The following is a 23,072-nucleotide window of genomic DNA, read 5'->3' on the forward strand; positions in this document are numbered from 1 at the left end:
TAAGCAGAGAATTTTCTGTGTGATTCAGAGTAAGAAAAACTTCTTAAGACAAGTTTAAAGCAGCACTCTGAATGCAAACGTCCGAGCATGAGACAGGCTTGGAAGCCTTCTTGGCTAAGAAAGGTGTGACTTGCACTGCTTGCTAATTTGGTGAGTTAAAATCCCAGAGACATAATCCTTGGTAAGTTTAGGAGAGATGCGAGGCACCTGCTGGGGCGGTAGAGGAGGCTGACCAGGATGTGTTATTCTTCAGCTTTCAATCTGAAGAAATAGGATTAAGTTATTGTATTATATGATGTTATTTCTTCATTTACACTGCATAAGTGGGATTTGTGCGGTGCTGAATTGGAAAAACACAAAAGTACTTTTGCATGTAAGTCTCCTAAGTCACCAGTGAGATGACATTAGTGTAGGTATTGTAGGCACGATGTCGGTTGTCGTAGGCAGAATGCTGTAGAATTTCAAAGTGCAGTTCCTTCAAGTGTTTAACAAACTACAAATTCAGGCTTTTTTTTTTTTTTTCCACCCAGCTGTAATAACTACTCATAGCACTTCCCTAAAGGGAAATCGCTGTTTTCCATCCTTCACTGGGCATGAGGTTAGAAGCTTCTGTTTGTTCCTGGTTTCAAAGCCCCATCCATTCCATTCTGGGCAATACTGTCAAGTTCTTCCTGCTGACTGGGTATTAGAAGACTCTTCAGTGCCCATAATGACCTTATGGTGTCCTGAGGAGGCAAGAAGTCTTCTGGATGTTCCCTGGAAAACATTTTGCACTTGCAAAACCTAGCACTCCTCAAACCCTCAAAAGATTCACCCAGTTTTGCTGCTTACTTTTCTTGAGCACGCAGTAAGCAGCTCAATAAACTCTTAGTTCGTCTCCTTGCTTTGTCCTTATCCCATTTTTTTAATTTCATCTTTACCCTCAGGAGATGGAGAGGGAAGAGATGGAAAGGAGAGGGAGCTGTTTTTCCAGCTGGAGAGAGTGACTTGATGCTAATGAAAGTCATGTGCTCTTAGGCCATGTTGTATTTTCTTTACCAATGAGTCTTGGGTGTGCAGAGCTCACGGCTTGCAGAACTCAGGGAAATTGATGCAGGTAGGTAGAGCTAAGTATCAAATCCAGTGTATGGGGCATTAACAGGAGTTATGCCAAAGCTGCCTTTCCCCTTGCCCGTGGGTAGTCCTATCACTTAATAGTTGTGTGACACTTCCACACCCAGGTCTCTTATCTGTTTTTGCTTTTGTTCCTTCTTTACCATGTACCTCTGCAGGTCAATGTACTTAGTTTGAGACACTAAGAAACGCTGACTTTGCCTTGGACGAACAGAACACAAGAGTGTGTTTGTTGTCTTATTCCCTCAGTTATTTAATCCTGAGGTAGAAGTACTGTTTGTGTTGGGGCTCATCCGCTGCGTGGATGTATGTGAGATGCTCCTCTGTGTCACTATAGGGACCCCAGTTAAATCTTGTCTGTCTCTTGCAGGTAGATACAAGTGATTCTATTGGTCATTTAAATTCACACACACGTTCCCTGATGCCCTCAAGAACTGTGAGACACAAGCATTGCACAGGCAGGTTTGGTGGTCAGAGGAGTTGTAGCCAAGACAGCGCACCGAGCCCCTCTTGAACACCTAAGGAGTTTCATGTAATATCAAGGTGTGCTTAGGGCTTATCACTTGTGTGGCTGCTGTAGTCACCCCAGATTGTATGATTACTTGAAGTCATATTTCCATATATAGCCATGAAAATGGTTGTCAGATTAGCTGGCTGACCTTTGAACACACTGCATTGTTCATGGAAACCATAAAAACGTGTATTCCGGCAAGCTCTAATTTTAATCTGTGCCTGTGGCACGTAGTCAAGTTGTCTAGAACGAAGGGGCACAGGCTGAAATTATACCTGGTCCTGAATATTGCTTTGAAGGTTTAAAATAAAATGTAAAGGGAAGAATGAAGCAAAAATGAGATGGGTAAAAAACTGCAATAGTAAATGCTGTTAAGGACTAATCTAGATAGTCTTAGTCCTACAAGCATTTTTTTTTTTTTTTTATGCGAATAAACCTCCTTAAGTGCTAAAGACTATTGATGAAGCAAAATTTAAACATCTGAGTAATTTGGAGAGCGTGTTAGGTGATATATTCTTTGGGAATCTGGTGTTATTACAAGGCAGCAATGATTTGTGTTTTTTTTTCCTTGTGCACAGCTTCTGCAAATAAAAATGAGTTGCCTGTATACATTGGAGTTGGACTTGATGATCCTTGTGGGTCCTGTCCAGCTCAGGTTATTCTATGATTCTATGAACTTTTTGCTACTCATTTCTTGCTTTCTTGACGTTCACTGGGCAAACAGCTGACCAGTGATCACATTGTGGTATGCAAAGGGATATTAACACAAAATCGAAACTGGTATTAGTCAGATCAAGTTGAATATTAATCAAGAGATCTAGTTTATTAATGGAACCAGTCCTGCATTACAGTCACATCAAACCACTTAAGGGATATTTAAGCATCTCTGTAGCTACACAACTAAAGAAGGGCTGTAAAATGAAACAGGAAGGGTTACTTCTGTTATCTGGTATATTGTTTTGTGATAAATTGATGACGTGACTTCAGCTTTGATTCATACCAAATGCAGTCATGACCTTCTGTATCTTACTTTTTCAGTACTTCTAAATCTAAATTGCTTGATGAATTTCTGGATTTTTTTGCATATGTGCTTAGTTACAGCTATTACACACAGGTTTCTGAGGAGAAGAAAGGTAGTACATCACAATTGCTTATCAGTGAGGCTGGTATTGCTAAGCCTCAGCAATAAATTATGCATAAAGCAGGTCATGTGCTTGTACATGTGTGCTTTTGATGGGAAAAGGATTATCAACCCACTTACAGGGTTCTTTTGCAGATGTTTTATAAATAATAGTAGGTACTAGGAAAAAAATTTGGTGCTGGAGCTGGTATTGCCCAGCTTAGTTCACTTAAAGTATATTTGCCCTTCAACTTGTTAATAATCATTGGTAGGTTTCAGAATGGGTTATTAAAAGCATTAACATGCAGTAGAGCTGAAATATTAGGCCATATGTTATCAACAAGATTATATCTACCTGAATGCTAATTTAAAGGATTTGCGTGAGCTTCAGGAACTAGCTGTTTCTGTTCTAATGAGATGTTTCCTCGTAGGTTTTTATGTTCCAGAATTTTTATATTTTAGAATGCTTTTGTCTTGCTTGTTCATAAAGCCTTTCTTCTAGCTTCATGTCTTCCTTTCTTCCATTTTTTCCCTATGTGTCCTGCTATTTCTTGATAGGTGAGTTTATCACCTTATGACAAAGGCAAAAGTGATTCTGTTCTTTCCTAACCAAAAGGTAGGTCAATAGAAAATAAGAAATCCTCTATTCCCATTGACCTGAATATTTTGCTTCTGCAATGTCACTACTTCCTTCAAACTTGATGTATGGAACCAAGATATATTTGAAACTGCTGGGAGTTTTACCATTTTATAGCTGGCATCAGGACTTGGCTCTGATACCACATCTTCTCTTTTATTCTCCCCTTTGGTATCATGATGTAGTTAAGCGAGAAAATAATTCATAACCGAATATAAACATCTATTTTGCTTTGCTTGTTGTCATCCATATCAGCTATTCAGTTTTGTGGGCCAGAATATTTTTTACATCCCAAACTAGCAAAATGTTATAACATGTGAATAAATTTAAGCCTTATCAATGATTTCATTGGTTTAAAAGAGTTATCATTTGCTTGGAATTGTATCCACAGATAACTACTTCACTAATTCAAGGCCTGTTGGACAGTTCTTCTAAAAGCTTCTATTCTTGCTCATCTTAATCATTGCTGTCTATATATCTTCAACTCTTCGAATGAATTTCATATCTGCAGATACAGCAATAACAGGATAATGTATCACTGAACATACATGGAAAATACATATCCTCTATAAGTTAGTGTTGAGAACTCTGTAATGTGTTGGATAAAATAAAATGCAGTTTCATCAAAGTTATCCAAAATGTACAAGTGGAAATGCCATTGCAGTGGGAATTATTTTATATGGGAATTACTTTGACTCTTCTTTCTAACCATTCTATTAAAATTGAGCCTGGCAAAATTTTAGTTGCCTCTCACGGTTTGGTCACACTATACCTTTCAGGCTGACTGTCATGGTTATAAAATGAGATGAAATGTTTCTAGAACAAGATAAAGTGTTATCATTTAAATTAGAATATATTACTAAGCTGTGCTAAAATCCTGTCTGGTTTGCATTCTTACAATGCCACCTACGTGAAAGAGCAAGGCTGCAAGATCACTTGCAAGTGCCTAACGTTACCTGCAAGTGATGTGTTATCAACTGTTAGTGGGGAAACGCTTCTGATGGCTCCTTTATTGTATGGTATAAAGCTTGCTGGAACGTATTGGTTAGATAGCTAAAAAGTATGCCCAGATAGTACAAGTGTTAAAACTAATCTGAATCAGCATGGATAGGAGCTGAGGACAGGCTGATTTGTAGCAGTCTTTCCTCCAACCCCCAAGATGCTTTTTGCTCATTTTTCCTGGTGATACTGGTTCCTTGGTTGCGTTGACGAAATAGTGTTTTAGGAGGTAAATCTACAGTTGAGGGAACCCTTGAACATAACAAAGTAAGTAGAGGATTAATAGATTTGGAGATTGCAAGAAATCATTTTCATGAGCTAGGTTGGACTCCCACAAAACTCAGATGGCAGGCTTTTGCTAACGGATGCTGCAGGAATCTGCAATGCCTGAGTAAGCTATAACTTATCTTTAGAACAGCTAGCTAGCCTTGAAGTCAAGATCTGACATGATGTCAAATCCATAAGCTATTCAAATAATTAGTACTCACTAATATAATATTTTATCTTCAAGGTTTTTTTTTTTCTGGCTTAGAATAAGAGCTCAGTTTGGCTACAGAAAAGTCTTAGCTACGTGACTAGGTCTCCTGAAATAAATTTTAAAGCCTAACCTAAAGCTGAAGTATATTCTGAACCTGATTTCTGTAAATTTTATTTTACTTTCTTTTCCAGATAATGGATGTAGCACATTAATGAACTGTGCAGAAGTAAATTGAGATTTAGGGTTAAACATTTATCTTAAGGTTTGTTGTGACCAGGAAGGAAAGGTTGTGTTCTGTTGTCTTATTGCAAGTGCCTCATGCTGTTACCCTTCTTACCATCAAGCAGTGCTGATGGATCGACAGCAGCCCTTCTGCTCACTTAATGTATTTTTTTCAGTTTTATATTTTGAATCCTTGTAATGTACTTACAGCTCCAGAGAGTTGTCTTAGATTTGTACAAATGCAGGACATGCAAGTCTTACAGGATATACTCAAACTTATCTGGTCAAATGGTATCTTCTCTGAACCATACGAATCCCATGGCTGAGGTTTTGAGTAATTTAGTTATACAACATTTGTAGAGAAATATATTTTTTTCTCTTCCAAACATGATTTAAAATGTCAGTTGGCAGCTACAACTGTACATTTTCTTCTGGCCTAATTAAGAGCAACAGGACCAGCGGACGAACTTTGTGTTCTCCAGATACTCTTCTAGCTGTGCAGACAGGCGTTCACGCCGCCCTACCACTGGGCTGCTTTTATGCTCCGCTCCAGCAAGCGTGCCTCCTTAAGGCCGGGAGCTCACCAGTGGGCAGCTTTTACTGTGGGCTCTGACAGGTTTTGGCATGCTGCCAGTCGCTTTTGCCATGTATTGTAGAAGACTGTCCTTTTCTCTCTAGCTTGACCAATGGAGAAAGCAAAACAAAAATAACCTATGAATTTTCCATGACAGAAAATCCTGGCTTGCTTGTAGTATAGTAGCTGATCAGTCTAATCTTCTAATAATCTTTTGAACCATGGAGAGTTGAACGAGGAATTAGCAGGGAACAGAGGGCCATGTTGCCCTCTGATAATTAATGAAAACTGAAGAACACTCTGCTAATGTAATATGCTCCCATGCTGTTCAGTGACTGCCGTCAGCTACTGTCTAAAAACACCTGTGGATGTGAATGGAATTGCTGAGGAGAAGAATATGCATTTGTATTGTTACTCTTAATGATCTTCACATGATTAACTTCTGGGGTGACCTTAAAACTAAGTTCATTAGTTAGCGTCAGCCTGTGGCTCTGGGCTGGATTTCCAGTATTTGCAGTGACCTGAGGCTCCAGCCTGGAGCCCAGCAGAGAGCAGGGCAAGGGCAGGGCTGTCCTGGCGAGTGCTGTGTTGGCTGTACCAGGAGCTCTATTCCCTTCTGCCTTGTAGGCTTGTTCACTGATAGCTTTGTTCATAATTTTGCTTTTGCACTTAGGTGCTAACTAAATGCTATTTTCACGCTTAGAGAAGATAAAAATGATTAGTGATATTCCAGTTGGCTTAAGAAAAAGATGTATTTTCTTAAGTTATAGGTAGCATAGAGGGATAAATTACTCATCAAAGAACAACGAGTAAGGTGTGCCCTACCTCTTAAACAGCCCCAAATCTGGAGGAAATAGAGGCTTGGGACAAGAACTGGAAGCCTTTGCAAGACGTGAAAACATCAGTAGCATTATTAACAGATTAAACAGGTAAGGTGAGTGTGCTTTGAGTGTAGTAGTTGAAATGCAAGATCCAGCAAACTCAGAAAAACTGAAGCACGTATGTAATCTGTGAAATTGCAACTGGCTAAGAGTAAAATGATTTGGGCTATGAGATGGGTACTGACAGTTGCTGGGCTGGAAGCAGGTAGATAGTGTAAAGCCGTGCTACTTGCTGCATTTTAATGTTCCTGATTACTTCTGCTTCCTTGCTGCAAATAAGGTGGATCAGAGTGAAGTTGCAACTACTGGACTGTAATAGCACTATCCCTTTCGGGAAATGTAATACTTAAGTTGTAGTTTAGGGGGAGACCAGAGGATGGTGAGTCAGTGACTTTAACACTGCTATCAGTTCTCATCCTCTGCCTGAGCTTTCCGTTGAAGATGCTCCCTGACCTGTGATTCATGGAGTTGAGAATTTATGTGAGGATCTGATTAATTTTGAAACAAATTTCTAGTCCTTTTGGTTACAGAGAAAGCTTAAAAGTTAATGAGAGTAATGTGAAATGTCTGAAAACAGAAGGCAGATGTCATTCCAGATTAATAATTTTAAAATCCTTTGTCATTTCATAGTTTAATAGATTAGGCTATGACTCATGATTGTTTTTTGAAAGTTTGGGATTGTGATTATTGCTTCTGGTTAATTTTTCTGTTTAGTGATTAACTATCAGTGCTATAATTTAATAAACAAATGAAGGAATGATTAAAGCATAACCACAAGTTTTAGATCTCATTTGTATAGTACTGGAGCACCCAAAAAGCTTTTCTGTCAAATGAGATTCCCGTCAGCAAATCCTGAGTTCCCAGCACACGTTTGGCTGTGTCATAGCCTAATTTCGTACTGATGCAGTTACTTCAGTAAGAATTTCAGCATTTCTTTCCTAACCAAAAAATAAATATACAGACTGTTTATGCAGGAATTTGGTATAAAATAATGACATTTTTATTCGTAATTTTAGTTCCTTGTTAGCAAAAGCTGTGTGTGCATAAACCTAGCCAGAAAAAGGAGGAGATTAAGTATCGTTTGGTGGTGTCTTTCAACTCACTTCCTTTTGCTGTTGTAAACTTGATATGCAATGTCAGCCAAGGCACAAAAGAATGACTTCAGGATAGAGTGCCTGAAGCAACGTGCTTCTGTTAGTGTAGTCTTTCCATTTATATTTTAGTGAGGTTTGCTTTAGTGAAATGTGACAGTAAAAGCAAATTTACATTAAAAAAAATCACTTTTCACAGCAGTGACTGGTAACCAAATAGGTTTTATCACAAGCTGTTTCCTAATTTCTCATCAAATTTTCTGTATGTTAATGATAGACGTTTTCCATCTAACGTGAATTTGTGTGGTGAAGCTGCTGTGATGCTTTGGTCCGAGGAGGTACGTGCCTTGCTGTGGTTTCTGGGTTTGGCACCCCAAGCTGTGGGGGCTGTGTTTGTTTGCTCATCCCAGGTTGTCTCCTCGTTCTTGGTGGCACCTTGTGAGGCACCAGCTTTCCTCTCCAAAGTTTGGTTTTGCCTTCGTGTTAATTGTTGCAGCTTTTTTTCCTTCTGCCCATGGCTGGGTATGTTCAGAGTTCTCAGCGCAGTTCTCTCTGGTTAGTACCTCTGCGTAGATGTTCTTGCCAGACATTTTGTTCATCTCCTAATTGCAAAGCATTGATTCTGGCCTTCCAGAAGAGTGCATTTGCCTGGTGGAATACCAGGTAGCTCACTGAAATGCCATGAGCGGAGACATTTCCATGGGTGAGGCCAGTGGATATGGGGACGAGGTCAGAGGTGAGGTGGTGATGCAGAACAGGCAAAGCACAAGGGGTGCCATGGCTGGGCCCTACGGAGGCGCTTCAGGAAGGAGGGTCTGGCACACGTGTGCAGGGAAGCCACGCAGCTAGTCGGCATGGGACGTGGCTTTCAGTGCAATGAACTGCTTTTTGGAGAGTACCAAATGATCCATCCGTAGGGTTGATGTGGGTGGTATCACTGGAGATCACAGAGAAGATCATAATGTGTGAAGTAGTCTATTGAATGGATTGAACTTGTTGAAAGAAGGACATACCTGGTTTCTGTTCAGGGATCAGTCAAATGTGTTTGGGGCCACTGTAAACATTATGGTGTTTATGCTTTCTAAACAGAAAACATGATAGTATTTACACAAACAAAGCGGCTTCTTCCACCAAGTCACCTTAATCTAGCCTGACCCAAGTGTGAACTCCTGGACCCTTGCTGATCAACTTGAAGCTAGCTCTGTAATCACCTATAGCTTGAAATACAGACATTGCCACCTCTAAAACAGAAAGGAAAAAAAAAAAAGATGTTTGCTTTCTAAACAGTGCCTTTAAATGTTTAATTTTTGTTTAAAAAAACAACAACAACAAAATGCCTTTAAGCTTGGATAATAAGATGATCTGATGGGGTTACCTCATTTATGTTAATGCTAATTTGAGTTACAATGGGCAGGCTTGGGTGTGTTCTTGAGCTGAGGAAAACATGTTAATGCTCAAAGTGAATAAAATTCTTCATTACAAATGCATGTGATTGTAAATGTGGATAGCAGTTGCCCTACTTGTAACTAAGGTATATATTTGAAGCACCCAAGTGAAAATGGGTTCCCATAACTCTAAGCCATACAGCTCTCAGATACAGGCTGCAAGCTTCAAGTTTTATAACAGGACTTCCAAATTTCCTTTGTGACCACTAGTTTTAACTGTATTGGTGAAAGGTAAAAATTATTCTAGACTTTTGATAGTATGGTGGATGCTAAAGCAGCACAAAAAATGATTAAAATTGGGAAGGTAAATACCACACCAGCAAAGAGACATGTATTACAGTCCGAGTGGTTTCTACAAATGTGAACTTTGTAATACACTGGAGGGAACAATTGTTCTAGAATGTATTCAACAAAAGGTCTTCTATGTGAGCTTCTGTTTCCACAGCTGTTTTCTAGTTCCAGTTCTCTTGTCACTGGTCCTGCCTGTTTTTCCATGTCCTTATTATGGTATGCGGATTTTGTCACTGGATGCAATTGTTTCTTATTTGAAAATCCAAACATCTTACTTAAAAATCCCATAGTGAATGCCTCAATGATTGTCCATGCATACAGTGAGATATGCAACTGCGTCCTTGAGGAACACTTGTGATTACACTAACCACATCATTGATACAGCAGCACTAAACAAGGGCAGATTGCTCCAGTCTTGGAAGAAATACCATGCCAGTTGCAGTGTGGATAGTTGCAATGTTTGTTAACTATAAAGTCCTTGTGTCTTTTGTAATCTTCTCCCAATTAAATATTTGTGTTGTTGAGGAATGAAAGGAATATTTAGAAATATTTGAAATTGACCAAGAAGGAGATTTAGATAGCATCAAAGGTAGTTTAGATTTATGGTTTGAGTGCATGCAAATTCCTACTCTACTTTCATTTTCCTTATGTGCCTGTGCTTTTCCTGGCAAAGCTTGAGTATGATGTGTACGGGGTTAGTGAACTTTCACCAACACAAAGGTTATACATAATAAAATGAAGAATATGTGCCGCTTAAGCACATTCACTGTATCTGACCTTCAGTTTGGATCAGAGTTCTTTGAATTTAATCATGTCAGAGATTCTGTAGGGAAACTCTATTATTCAAGTCCCTTAATTTGTTGCTTATTATGACACAACCGTTTAGTATTTTGTATTCTATACTAAGATTCTCTTCTTGCTAATTTGTTGGAAATCTGATATATTTGTATTACATACTAGGTGCAGAGAGTTCAAAATTCCTCATCTGGAAGCTTTCATTAAGCAAAATACAAAGTGCAGTTCTTGTATTTTCTCAAATCTGTGGTGACTTTGCTTTAGATTAAAGGACATTTTGTTTTTGTATTAAAAACCGAAATGTTATCTCTTATCAAGGGATCTGTGGGAAAAACAAAATAAATCTGTATTTCTAATACTGATGTACTTATTATTTTCAAGTCCTAAACCAAAAGCTGCTTGTTGCATGGATGCAATGTTGTGCGTACAGTTTTTTCATCTGGAAGTGGTTTGTTAGGATATGTTTGTTAGGATATATGTGGAGCCCAGGATACTCTATATTACCAATCCACACACAGTTTTAACTTTGCTGTTCTGTGCTACTTGCATAATCACATGGCAACTTGTGTGTTCTGAGTTACTGTATCTTATAAACATTAGCAAATACCACTGATGTGAGAAAATACTCGTTACTGCACACAGCTCCTCAGGGCTCATGGTATTGATCTGCGTTATCTCAGCATCCCAGTGTCACAGAAATGTCGCTGTTTCAGGTAGTTGAGGTTGAGCTTCGGGTAGTTGAGTTGGTGGCCGTGTGCTCGTCCATACCACAGTTTGCAGCAGTGACACAGGTGAGGCAGAGGGAAGCAGAGCGGTGGCTGGGACCTGCTGCGGGTCTCAGCAGACCAGGAACAGGCGACCTTCCCTCTCAGCCTTCGGCACCGGAGGGGGAAGGTGCTTTGTGGCTGCAAAGAGCAATTACAGAGCTCGAGTTTGCCTGCCATTCACTATTCTAGGCAGTTGCACACTTCATCCAAGTGAAATGGAAGACTACAGCCTGAAAGAAATCTTGACGCAACATACTGAAGTGGGGATTTTAAGGAGTTTTATAAATCAGGCTAAATCTGGGTTAATGTTGGCTGGGATGAGCAGACATTGCTTTGCATGTGGGTATGAGGTAGACACCATTCAAGTTCCTGTTTCAAAGCACAGAGGGGTTAAAACCACTCCAAGTTCTCTGCTGGATGTAGATGAAACTTGAACTTCTAGGAAAAATAGCAAATTAACAAGACCAAAACAGGTGCCGCCTGGCCTGGCTGAATTTGCCCAAATGGTTCATGTTGCTAAACTGCTAACAGTTGAGGTTTCCAGAATGCATTTCTGTGAACTCTGCACATAATAGCTCTGTTTCAAAATCAGTGGCATAGAGGTAGTCCTTCTGGCACAGGTAAGCTTTCCTTTGATTTTTTATTTTTTTTTTTATTAGTAATGCGGAGTGCAACAATACAAAGCACAGGCAGGCTGAGAGCCTGTTGAATGATGCATGTGAATGAAACTGCATGAAACTGATCTTGTCGCTGAATTTGCATGGCTATTCTGTATACTCAGCAGCCAAGGATGCTGGAGGCGTTTTGTTTGGATGAACAGGTAGCTTTCTAAACTAAACATCTGTTTGTTTATAATAGAATTGTTCTTCATCCTGACATAAGTCTCACAAAATTATTCTGTTAAGTGAAATTGTTATTTATTTATACTGTAATGAGTGACTTTGGATCAGGCCCATGACCTGTCTAAAAACTAAATATATCAGCTTACTGTTTTGCTACTTATTCTTGAGTCACCCATGTTTACCTTAAAGGCATAATAGAAAATGTTGATTTTACTGTTCACCAGATTTACTGTACTGTGTCGAATAAATTCGTGCAGGGTGAGTAAGAGTAATTAACTTGAGTGCAAGTCTTCTAGTCCTCCTTATATAAATGCATATTCCATTGATGTAGAATTTCTCTGGCTGGTTTGATAGCTTTACTCTAGCAAAGATCAGTACATACAGTTCTGGGGGGAGTTTAAGAATATCAGCTGCTCCCTCTTACATTGTACCTTGCTCACTGCCTAACCCTGTGCCTAGAAGAGTGAGGAAAATCCTGTGGAGTATCAGTTTATATGTTGAAAAACAACACTTTCATTGTTACCATCTAACTTCCAGTAATTACTAAATACTTCTGATGGTCATCGATGTATCCATGTATGGATACATTTTAGCCATGTTCATAAGCTCAGGCTGAAACTTGCATGCGCTGACTCTTCAGGATAGTGAAGCTTCACCCTGACTGTCTGAATTTAAGGAACTATTTTGCCTTGTTATACTTCTGATCGGTTGCAGTGCATACTTCCTTGATTTTATGCAACAAAATGGAATGTTAAAATGCACTTTGCAGTTCATATTACGCTGTTAGTAACTGTACCTAATACCGTAATTGTACCCTGCCTCCTCTTTTCTTTAAAAAAAAAAAAAAAAAAAAGGCAACACACTTCAGGAGTTGCAGTCTTCATTTTCTATGTATACGTGTATTATGTTGATAATGTTGATAGAGCTAATTAGTTTGACCTTTCAGTCATCTCCTGTTTCAAAGTTATATTGGCATCCTCTTTGCTGCATTAGGCGTCTGTATATATAGAAACAGAAATATATATACACATGTATATTTCTTCCTTTATCAGGCCCAGTGCTGATAGCTCATCATTCTACAGGTATTTTTGATTCTTTTGTTCTACCTCTAGAGGACTATTATATTCCACACTTAAGAACTCTTTCACTTTAGATGACATGACCCGTAATTCTACCCTCTTTGTCTCTTGCAGCTTTTTCACTGATATGGGAAAAATAATTTGTCCTTTAACAATGTTAAAGAATTGCTGTAGTTGGCCTCTAATCATCACCTATATATGGAGGTCAAGAATAATTGTAGCATAAGCAAAAAAATATTTCAATGTAACATTAAAAAAAAAAAGTTGGGCAGGAGTTTTTGTTCTTGAAAAGACAACAGAAATGTCTGTGCATGTATCTGTATGTTAATATAGAGCCAAAATTCTGTGTATCAATGGTAGTCAGTTCAATGATTACTGTTTCTGCAATATACAAGTCTTTGCTAATGTTAAATTAGCATTTTCTCAGTTACAATATAGCATTATTTTCTGTCCCTGTTGAATATGGAGAACATCTGATGCACATTCTCATTGTAAAGTTCCTTTTCTATCTCTTATACCTGGTAATGCATTCATTTCTCTCTGAAACAGGTTAGAGCTTCTAGTTTAATCTGACAATGTCTTAAATTTAGTGGGATTTTTTTGTTCTTTTGTTTTGCTTTGTCTTTGCATTAAACTGTATCTCGGTTTGAGTCAAAGCTTGGTAAGAGAAGTCAAATGTTAATGTTTTGTAATTTTTTGTGATTTTGTAACGTAGTACATACCAATAACTAATTATTGATACCAAAGCGGTAATTCTTCTGCACAACCTGTATTGGACAATTATGCTAGCTTGGCTGTCATTAGAAACAACAGATTGAAGGATGATGTGGAGAGCGAGTGGTATTTGCACCAGGAAAGAGGAGGTGTGTCTCTAGTACCAGACAAAAAGAACAGCAACAAAAGAAAATAAGCTCTTGAGTCAGCATTTGTAACATCCATTGTAGTTGCGGAAGCAGCTGCAGCACGGAAACAGGGCAAATAGAATTTGAAATGAAGCTGAAAAAGAAATTGCCAATTGCCTGCAGGGATGGAGGAAACCAGGGATTGAGGCTGATTTCCAATCAGTTGCTCTGTTTTTTTTCTGACAGCCTTGATAAGAGGTCAAAAAAGAGACAGAACTGCTCTTTGGCCTGCTTACTGCATCCCTGGCTGTTGCTCAGCTGCAAGTGCTCTTCCACGCACAAAGAAATGCCACGATGATACCAACAGTAGTTTGCATTGGTGTTGGATGTGGAACATTTCCAGGAGACACCAGTAAATTGTCTTCAGATACAAAAAGCCTTCCAGGTGTAGAAGGCAGGCTAGGGATGGATGAATAATGTCAGTTCATGGTAAGAGTACTGTCTGGGGTTTAAAAGAGGATCAAGTGTACCATATCAGCATAAAAGCAGTGTTTGTAGCTACCTTGTCCTGGGGCAGCAGGAGATGATTTAATATCAGTACAGGCTACAGAAAATCTTAATGTTGCATGAACACTATCAGGTTACAGAGAAACATATTATCTGTAAATGAACTTATGTTATCAGCAGGCAGGCATGGTTCCAATTAACACCTACTTCTGTAGGCTTGATGTTAAATCTTGTCAGTCTTTGGTGGTGATACATGTGTGCAAGGTATTTATTAGCCTAGATGAGAAGTTTGTGTATTGAAACTGTCTGCAAGGCCGAAAAATTTTAGAGATTTGTCTTTGCTTGCTCAAACTAGATCTCTTCTGAATGCCACAACCATAATTGCAGCACTTCTGCCATTTAATTGACCAGCTAATTTACACAGTAATTATATAATAGGGTATTTAAGAGTGTCTCTCTAAAGCAGAGGTATTAGCTTTATTTATCTGCTTCATTCAAGAACAGATGTGTTCTGTGGTCCTGAAATAACTAGTGTCTTTGTAAATCCAAGGCTGCTATTTTTTTGGAATAGAATATGGTGGGAAATCTAAATTATGAAACATAAAAGATAAGTGAAACTAATTACATTTCAACTTCTGAAAACTTGTTTTTGATAAAATCTGATTCAGGGTAATGATAAGTAGTTTAAAACATTAACAGTATGAGGGATGTATTGCTGTCTTTTGTACCATGGTGGCCTAATATTTCATTTAGGCTTTGACATCCTGTTTTTATATTTCAAAGGACTGTCTTCTGTGTCTCTGCAGCTTCAGTCCTTTGCATTTTCTTAATAATTTAGATTTAAATGTTTATTCTTTCATTTTTCCCCCAATCCATTCTTTCTTTATTTTTAATCAGGTTTCTGTACTTCCAGAAACATCTGTGTGTAAGGTCTTTTTTTTTTTTTATGAGTATGAAGCCTTGTACATGCTGCTAGTAAGCTTAGCAAAATGGATGAGTAGGATTTTAAATCTAGTACTTAAAGAAGATTGAGTGACATGAAGGAAAAAGACTTAACTCGCCACCCACACTCAAGGCCATATCCTGTGTGAACCACAAGAGCGGTCCCAGTGAAGACAGAAAATACTAACATAAGTGAAGTAGGCATGATTTAATTGAAATAACACACTTGGTTAAGAACTTTTTAATCTAGCATCATAGAAAACTAAACTACTATGGGTATACCTTAGAAGAAGCAGAAACTCGCTGAGATGAGACTCGGGTGGGTATTACATGGGACTTACTCTCTTTCTAAATCTTATACAAGTGTAAGTGTAGATAAAGAAGTGCTTATGCTGCAGTTAGGGCCCAAGTAAGCATTTTCCTTTTGTACTTTGTGACAGTCACTGTTGTGTCAAACATTTTCTTGTGTTATTTTCTTCTGTGGTTTGGCAAACCAGCTGCTACCTTAAAGGGATTTACCATGTCTCTTGATACTTGTTTTCCTTAAAACCATGGGCTCCACTTGAAGTTTGTTGTACAAGAACCTCAACTACCCAGTCATTTTCTTTTTGAAGGAAGTGTTTAGCTCTGTTTTCAGATGAGCACAGACTTCAAAACATAAGCCCCAGAGAACATGATTTTGAAATCATGAGACACCTCAGTGGCTTCTGACGTGAGGCCATGGTACACCTCGTTGTTGCTGACCATAGTGGTTAACAGTGCAGTGCTGTTGTGCTCTTCTTTTGGTGGAGAATTAATTGTGTATGGCAGATCTGAATATAATTATTGTGAATAAAGAGTAAACTGTCCATCAGGAACATTTTTCTTGCTCTTAAGCAAAACCACTACATTGGAAACAACCAAACTGGAAGGGAAAAAATATGTATCTGAACAACTTTGACCAAAATACTAATTGAGATGTATTTTTGTCAGTTTTTATTTATAAAATAAAAGTAAAGACAAAACTCTGGTAGCCACACCACCATCTGTGGCATGCTGTCTACAAGCAGAGTGTTGCATGCAGCTTCACAATACTACGATGGGTGCAGTAGCAGGCTTACTTTGTACGCACAAATGGTGTGTGCGTGGTGGCAAAAGACTAATACAAATATGCTCAGCTGTCTCAATATGCAAGGTTATAACCTCTTCATGAATTTGTACTGCCTAACAAAGGGCTAAATCATCCTGCTATAAAACCATGGGCAAAGTCTGGATTAGAGGGAACGGGCAACCACGTGCCATGGGGGGTTAATATCGGCCCTTGGGAAGGTGCCTTCTGTTTTGGTTGGCTTTCTGCATGATGTTGGTTGGAGAAAGTATATTAATATTGAGATTCCAGTTGTTGCGCTGAGTAAAGGCCTCTTATTTCACTTTTCAAGAGTGTTAGGAGGCAATAGGCTTGTCCGGGGATGGTAACTTCTGCAGCAGCTGGGGAAAGATGCATCAGTGTTCACCCACTGAGTGTAAACGGGAATGCGTCCCACTCGCACAGCGGGAAGCCTCAGTGCTTGGTGCTTGCAGGACTAAATCCCAATACTAACCACAAATTTGCAATGATGCTGCGTTGCACATAAGAATTATTTTTTCTGAAATCTGTTGAAGTATGAGGTGGTAATATTGATGTTGGAAATTTGCTCACGTGGTAGAGGTTAACTGTTGGTTATTCTAGGTGAATGAAAACATCAGTGTATGCAATTGGAGTCGCTGTTGTAAATTCTCAGTTGCTATTACAGGAAAGAATTGCTGGGTATTTAAATATGCTTTCAAGTGTTGTTTGTAATGCTGTGTCAGGCCTGGAGGTGCCATGTAGGTCTGATACCTGGTACTAAAAAGATCAGTAACTTGGATTAGTATGTGTTTGGAATTAATGCCATGTAATATCTCATTAATTATTGTTAGGTGTAAGCAACTGAGGACGACGCTTCTTGCTGTCAGAACATGGAGAACAACGTAACTACTATCTCTCGAGAAGAGCTTGACGAACTAAGAGAAGCATTCGATAAGATTGGTATGTTTTGGGTTAGAAGATAATAATGATGCCAATAACACTGCAGAGCCATGGAGGTTTTTGTGGACAAAATCTTTATGGAACACTTTGGTTTAATAGGGCTATATTTTCTCTCTGTTGCAAATAATAGCTAAAAAACTAAGAATGCTTATTTAAAACCACTTGTTTTCAATGTAACTGTGTTTCTTCACTTCTTTCAACTTCAGCAATGGAAACAGATAAAGTAGCATAAATAATACAACTGTTCAGCTCAAAAGTTAATGTATTTGCTGCATAATACATCTCAAAAATCAGTTCCTGGAACTCCTTAAATCTCAACAAAATTTTGTTGTGATAAAACTTTAAATCATTAAATGTTCTCATGTTTATTATTGACCTAGATAATTGACTGTTTCTGCTTTACTTGCATACTTTGAACTAGTAATTTGTCTTTCAGTTTGTTGGATGTAATTTTATATTTTAACTAAGCTAAACTTGGAGTCTTTTTGATCTTGCCTTTAAAGCTAGCGGATGCTAATAATTTAACTCAATGATTTTGTATGTCTGACAGGATATTTTCAGATTAATCTGAGCGTAAACAGAAATAGCAAGAAATTAGTTGGTGAACTACTAACCCTTATTTCAAGATTGCAATAAACTTATGAATGTTGAAGTTCACATCTGCTTTATTTCTTGTTGCACGCAGGGGGTGGTGTGTAACTGTGCAGCTCAACAAAGCAATTGAGCATATTTGTAATTACTCATAATGGGATAGCGGGGTCATTTCACAGTAATTCAAAATAATTTTGAGTGCCAGCCTTAAACTCCTGAATCACAGAAGAATTTTTGTTTAACAACTACTACTCACATATCTGTATTTTGTGTCGGTTCTGGTAGCTGAAGGACCCAGCAGACGGACACTCCTCTTTGCCTTGCCTTTCCCTCTCTACTGTTCATATACTTTTATTTTTATGCTATTAGTAGAGCAAAACTGCTTTAAGAAACAAAAGAATGACAACAACAAAACAGTTGTCTCAACAGCAGCTGAAATGTAGTGTCAGTACCTGCAAAATACTATACTTGGGGATACAATAATCCTACTTGCACAAACAGCTTGTTTTGGGGTTAAGGCATGGTAATCACTGTGGATGAAAATTATGGAACAGCTACAGCCAAGAAGAATCCTAAATGTTAGGACTCAATGTTAGGACTCACCAACTCAGTAAAGAGATGGTTGGGAAGCTGTGTATTAGAAATTTGTAACACCGTGTGTTAAGGTGAACAGAAAATTGCTTGGTTTCTGTCAATACAGGTGTCAAGTGATGTTCAGTAAAGGGTCAAGAAGTTTAAACCAAAAAGTAATAATATTTATTCATGGCAAATAATAAAATTGTGAACTCATTAATTTAGTATGTTTTGAAACAAAAAGAGGCTAGAAGTAGTAAAGGAATAAGATGTATCCATGGTTGATAATTAATGAGTTTGTATAGAACAATCATCTTGATGCAGTCTGTAGCTCAGGGTGGCTATAGCTTCCAGGAGCTGGAGTGACAGACCAAAGAAAAATCCACTGCATACATGTGTAAGTCCAGTGAGCAGTAGCCTATCTTACCAGCTGCCAATAGTGTTTTGGTACAGCTTTTATATTTGTTTGTTTTTCACCATCTGCATTCTGCTCACTAAAAAAGCACCACTTCTAATATGCTTTCTGTAAAGCGTCAAAATTAAACATCATCTATGTTTTCTTCTTTTTCCATCATTGCATTCTCAATGTTTTTGTGATTAAATTGCTTGCAGCTGCATTGATAAACTGCAGGAAAAGCAATGTATTTGTTTCTGTTTGTCACCATGGAAACTTACCCTGAGTGAAAGATGAGCCCAGCGAACTAACATAGTTGGTAATCTGAGTGAGATTGTGAACATGTCCTCTGCTCTTTAGACCATCACCATTATTACATGTGTTGTTACGTGTCTGACAGTTAAGCTAGACAATGGATGGATGGATTAATCTGTATACAAGCATAAAGTTTCACTGTGCAGTGATCTGTGAATTGTTGGAAGTATACAAAACAAAAAGACAGTAACATTCACTTTTTTTGTCCTTTCATCAGTAGTGAAATGTGGCTTGTTTACGAAGCTGTACAGATGCTATGTAGTGTAGTATGGATTACAGAAAATTCATGAATAGCAATTAATTATCCAGTAATTTAACCAGTAAACCTGAAAAACAAAGCGGGAGCATATTGGCATGTTACAAGAGTGACCAGGTCACCTTAGTCTGTTTCTGACTCATGTCAATTCAATTTTTTTAGTTTCTGCTGTGTTGTGGTGTTCATCATGAATAACACAAATTAGAATGAGTCAGTCTTTTGTTAATTTATTTTTATGATCTATACCCATTCACTTCGCAATTGTGGAGTGAATACACAATACTGAATGAAAAAATGTAGTATTTGATCTTCCTTTCATTTGAAGGTTTTGTTGAGAATTTTGTTGGCATCTTAAAAAAGCTTAATTTTTGCTCTTTACAAATTTGCTATCTTGTTATAGCGTGCTTTGGTGTTATAGCATAGTTCCTGTGAAAATTGGCTGTCGCACCTCCCAGCCAATTGTGTTTCTAATACATAAGTATTTGTTCATGCTTGCTTATGTATGTAGTGAAGTCACAGGAAGAAATAATCTTTTCCTATGTATATCTCTTGCACTCGATGTATTCTCAACAGATGTTATACTAGGTTCTTTAAGTATAAAACCAACTTGTGTTTTTGCTTTGCAGATATTGACAACAGTGGATATGTCAGTGATTATGAGCTTCAAGATCTGTTTAAAGAAGCAAGTCTACCCTTGCCTGGTTACAAAGTACGGGAGATAGTAGAAAAAATCATTGCAGTAACAGACAGCAACAAAGACGGGAGAATCAACTTTGAAGAATTTGTCTCTGTAAGACATTACTTTTGGACTTTAATTTGTAGTACTTTGGTTTTAAGAATTGGTCTTCAGAAAATGAATAAGAACTAGTTATTTAGCTACTACCTAAAGAATAGAATGAGATATTCTTTAATACACGGCTAAGTACTAGTTTGAGCACTGGAGGGTTTTCTGCGACAATTTACAATGTCCTATATAATTATTTTACAGTCTTTGAATTTTACTCTTCCATTTGATTTAGTAGGTCTCATTTGGGCAGCATGAGAGAACATGGTAGTTCAAAGCAGTCCTTACTTCCTCAAAAATGAAGAGCTGGACTACATATTTTTAGAAACTGTTTGGTCTAACCTTGCTTTGATAACAGAGTAGTACATTGGATAATCAACCTTTAAATTCTCTTAGTGATACACTAATGCTTGTGTAGTATGTTCAATCTCTATACTAAAGGCTACCTTTTATATTAGGAGTGAGGATTTTTTTTTTTTTTTTTTTTTTTACTGCAAGCAACTTTGAAGTGTTTAGATGTTTTTTTAAGTGTGGGTCACAATCTAGTGTGCTTTAAGAGAATCAAAACCTATTCAAGCTGTTGGTTTATCTGTGTGCTTGGGTATGGTTAGTTTTTGTTTTGACTTTAGAGTACTGCTGCTAATTGCATCAGGTTGCTCATTTAGCTCATTATTCATGTCTCTTTTCAATAATTTAGCTTGCACAGTTTCATAGGGGAGATGCCTTAATTTGCATCTAAGTATAGAGATTTATGAGTTACTTATTGTTTATCATCAGTTCTGAAACCTCTACGGTATTTGGGCAAATTCAGGACATAACAGTATATCCTATATGGTTTACATTGTAGGCTCTTAGAAAATACTATCAGTCACCTTGTTTAAAGGTGTGTAAGTTTTATGTGGTCACCTTTTATTGTAAAGCATATGACGACATAAGCAAAATAAGTATGTTCTAGTTATTGCAAATCTGTTTTCAAGAGTTAATGTATATAACAGAAAGGCATTCAGGTTCTTTACTGACTCTAGATAGAAGGCTGATATGGTTTAATACGTAAGATGCTATTTGAAGGTATAATTAATCACAGTGCTCTCTATCTGATTGCAGATAATTCAGGAATTGAAAAGTAAAGATGTTAGCAAAACTTACCGAAAATCAATAAACAAAAAGCTGGGTATTACAGCACTTGGAGGAACATCCTCAATATCTACTGAGGGGACACAGCACTCTTATTCAGGTAATAAATAAGCATGAATAAACTTTACCTGACATGGGAAGACCCTTTAAATTTGCACTAGATGTGGAAAAAGAAGAAAACTGGAAAATATTGCTGTTGAAAGCAAATTAACAAAGAGAAAGCATGTGGAGGTAGACAAGACAAATTTGGGTGGCATTTTATTAAAAGGTGGCTGTTGAATTTGTCGCTAGCTTCGTGCTGCACTCAGAGGTAAGTTAGATATCTTTGCCAGAGTGAAAAATAAAAACGAACACTGACAGAATGTGGGGCTGCAGGTGAAACGCTCTTTTGGCATCATGGTAGTAACTAGATTTAATTTTTGGCTTGGCTACATTTTAATCTCTTCTATATTAAGTATAGATTATTTTAATGTTGTTTTCAGAGGAAGAAAAAGTTGCTTTTGTTAATTGGATAAATAAAGCTCTACAAGATGACCCAGACTGTAAACACCTCCTTCCCATGAACCCATCAGATGCCAGTCTTTTTAAATGCCTTGCAGATGGCATCCTCCTTTGGTGAGTCAATGGCTGCATGAAAGAAACTCATCTCAGAGGTGAAGTGCTGATCACAGTGAAGTGTATTGGAAAACTTTTGATAGGCTTCAACACTGGGACTCAGCTCATAAATACGGTAACCAATGTGTAGGATGGGAAAAATGTTTGCCTATAAAATATTATTTTTAGTAAATTTTTATGTGACTCTGTGCATATATTATAGAAGTGGTTTCCTCTTCACATCCATTATCCTCAATGCCAGATATGTACAGGCAGTTTTTGAAGGAGATAATTACACAGTTCATATATTCATTACCCAGAAGAATAAAATATTTCAAATTGCAAAGATTTTCAGATGTAATAAATATATTTACTAAATCATAGGATGGGAGAAACAGAAATATGACTTAAATCTGTGGCAAAACAGCATATAGTACATCCCTAAACTCTAGTTTGCTATAATTTTGTAGTTACAGAATCACAGAATTTCTAGGTTGGAAGAGACCTCAAGATGATCGAGTCCAACCTCTGACCTAACACTAACAGTCCCCACTAAACCATATCCCTAAGCTCTACATCTAAACGTCTTTTGAAGACTTCCAGGGATGGTGACTCCACCACTTCCCTGGGCAGCCTGTTCCAGTGCCTAACAACCCTTTTGGTAAAGAACCTAAAACTCCCACCTAAAGAACGTAAAACTCCAACCTAAAACTCCCCTGGCGCAACTTAAGCCCATTCCCCCTCGTCCTGTCACCAGGCACGTGGGAGAACAGGCCAACCCCCACCTCACTACAGCCTCCTTTAAGGTACCTGTAGAGAGCGATAAGGTCGCCCCTGAGCCTCCTTTTCTCCAGGCTGAACAAGCCCAGCTCCCTCAGCCGCTCCTCGTAGGACTTGTTCTCCAGGCCCCTCACCAGCTTCGTTCCCCTTCTCTGGACCCGCTCAAGCACCTCGGTGTCCTTCTTGTAGCGAGGGGCCCAAAACTGAACACAGTACTCGAGGTGCGGCCTCACCAGAGCCGAGTACAGGGTAGTGACTAACAGTACTTCTGCTCAATGGTAACAGTGGATAAGCTCATTAGTATTGATGTGAATTAGTATTTGAGGTTGTTGTAAGATTACAGAAATGCAGTGCAGAAGAATTAGTTATCATGCAAACATTTACACTGGAGACTATTTAAATGTCAATAATTTACGGTCATAATCACTGAAGATCTTTTTTTTTTTTTTTTGACAGCACAGACATGCT

At 38.1% G+C, this 23,072-nt stretch overlaps 1 protein-coding gene across 4 annotated transcripts in view; it reads left to right on the forward strand.

The window, feature by feature from the left end:
• PLS1 (plastin 1) overlaps positions 1-23,072 on the forward strand; it is a 40,293-nt gene that overhangs the window by 454 nt on the left and 16,767 nt on the right. For 2 of the 4 annotated variants that reach the window (XM_068691667.1, XM_068691670.1), the window contains exons 2-5: positions 17,075-17,183; positions 19,939-20,102; positions 21,201-21,330; positions 21,713-21,845. In XM_068691667.1, coding sequence (XP_068547768.1) covers positions 17,114-17,183; positions 19,939-20,102; positions 21,201-21,330; positions 21,713-21,845 — 497 coding nt within the window. In that variant the 5' untranslated portion in view covers positions 17,075-17,113. Of the gene's footprint in view, positions 1-4; positions 151-948; positions 1,097-17,074; positions 17,184-19,938; positions 20,103-21,200; positions 21,331-21,712; positions 21,846-23,072 lie in introns of those variants that run through there. The other 2 variants (XM_068691668.1, XM_068691669.1) reach the window with 2 other exon arrangements.

The sequence above is a fragment of the Anas acuta genome, chromosome 9 (genome assembly GCF_963932015.1).
Source record: "Anas acuta chromosome 9, bAnaAcu1.1, whole genome shotgun sequence".
Lineage (NCBI taxonomy): Eukaryota > Metazoa > Chordata > Aves > Anseriformes > Anatidae > Anas > Anas acuta.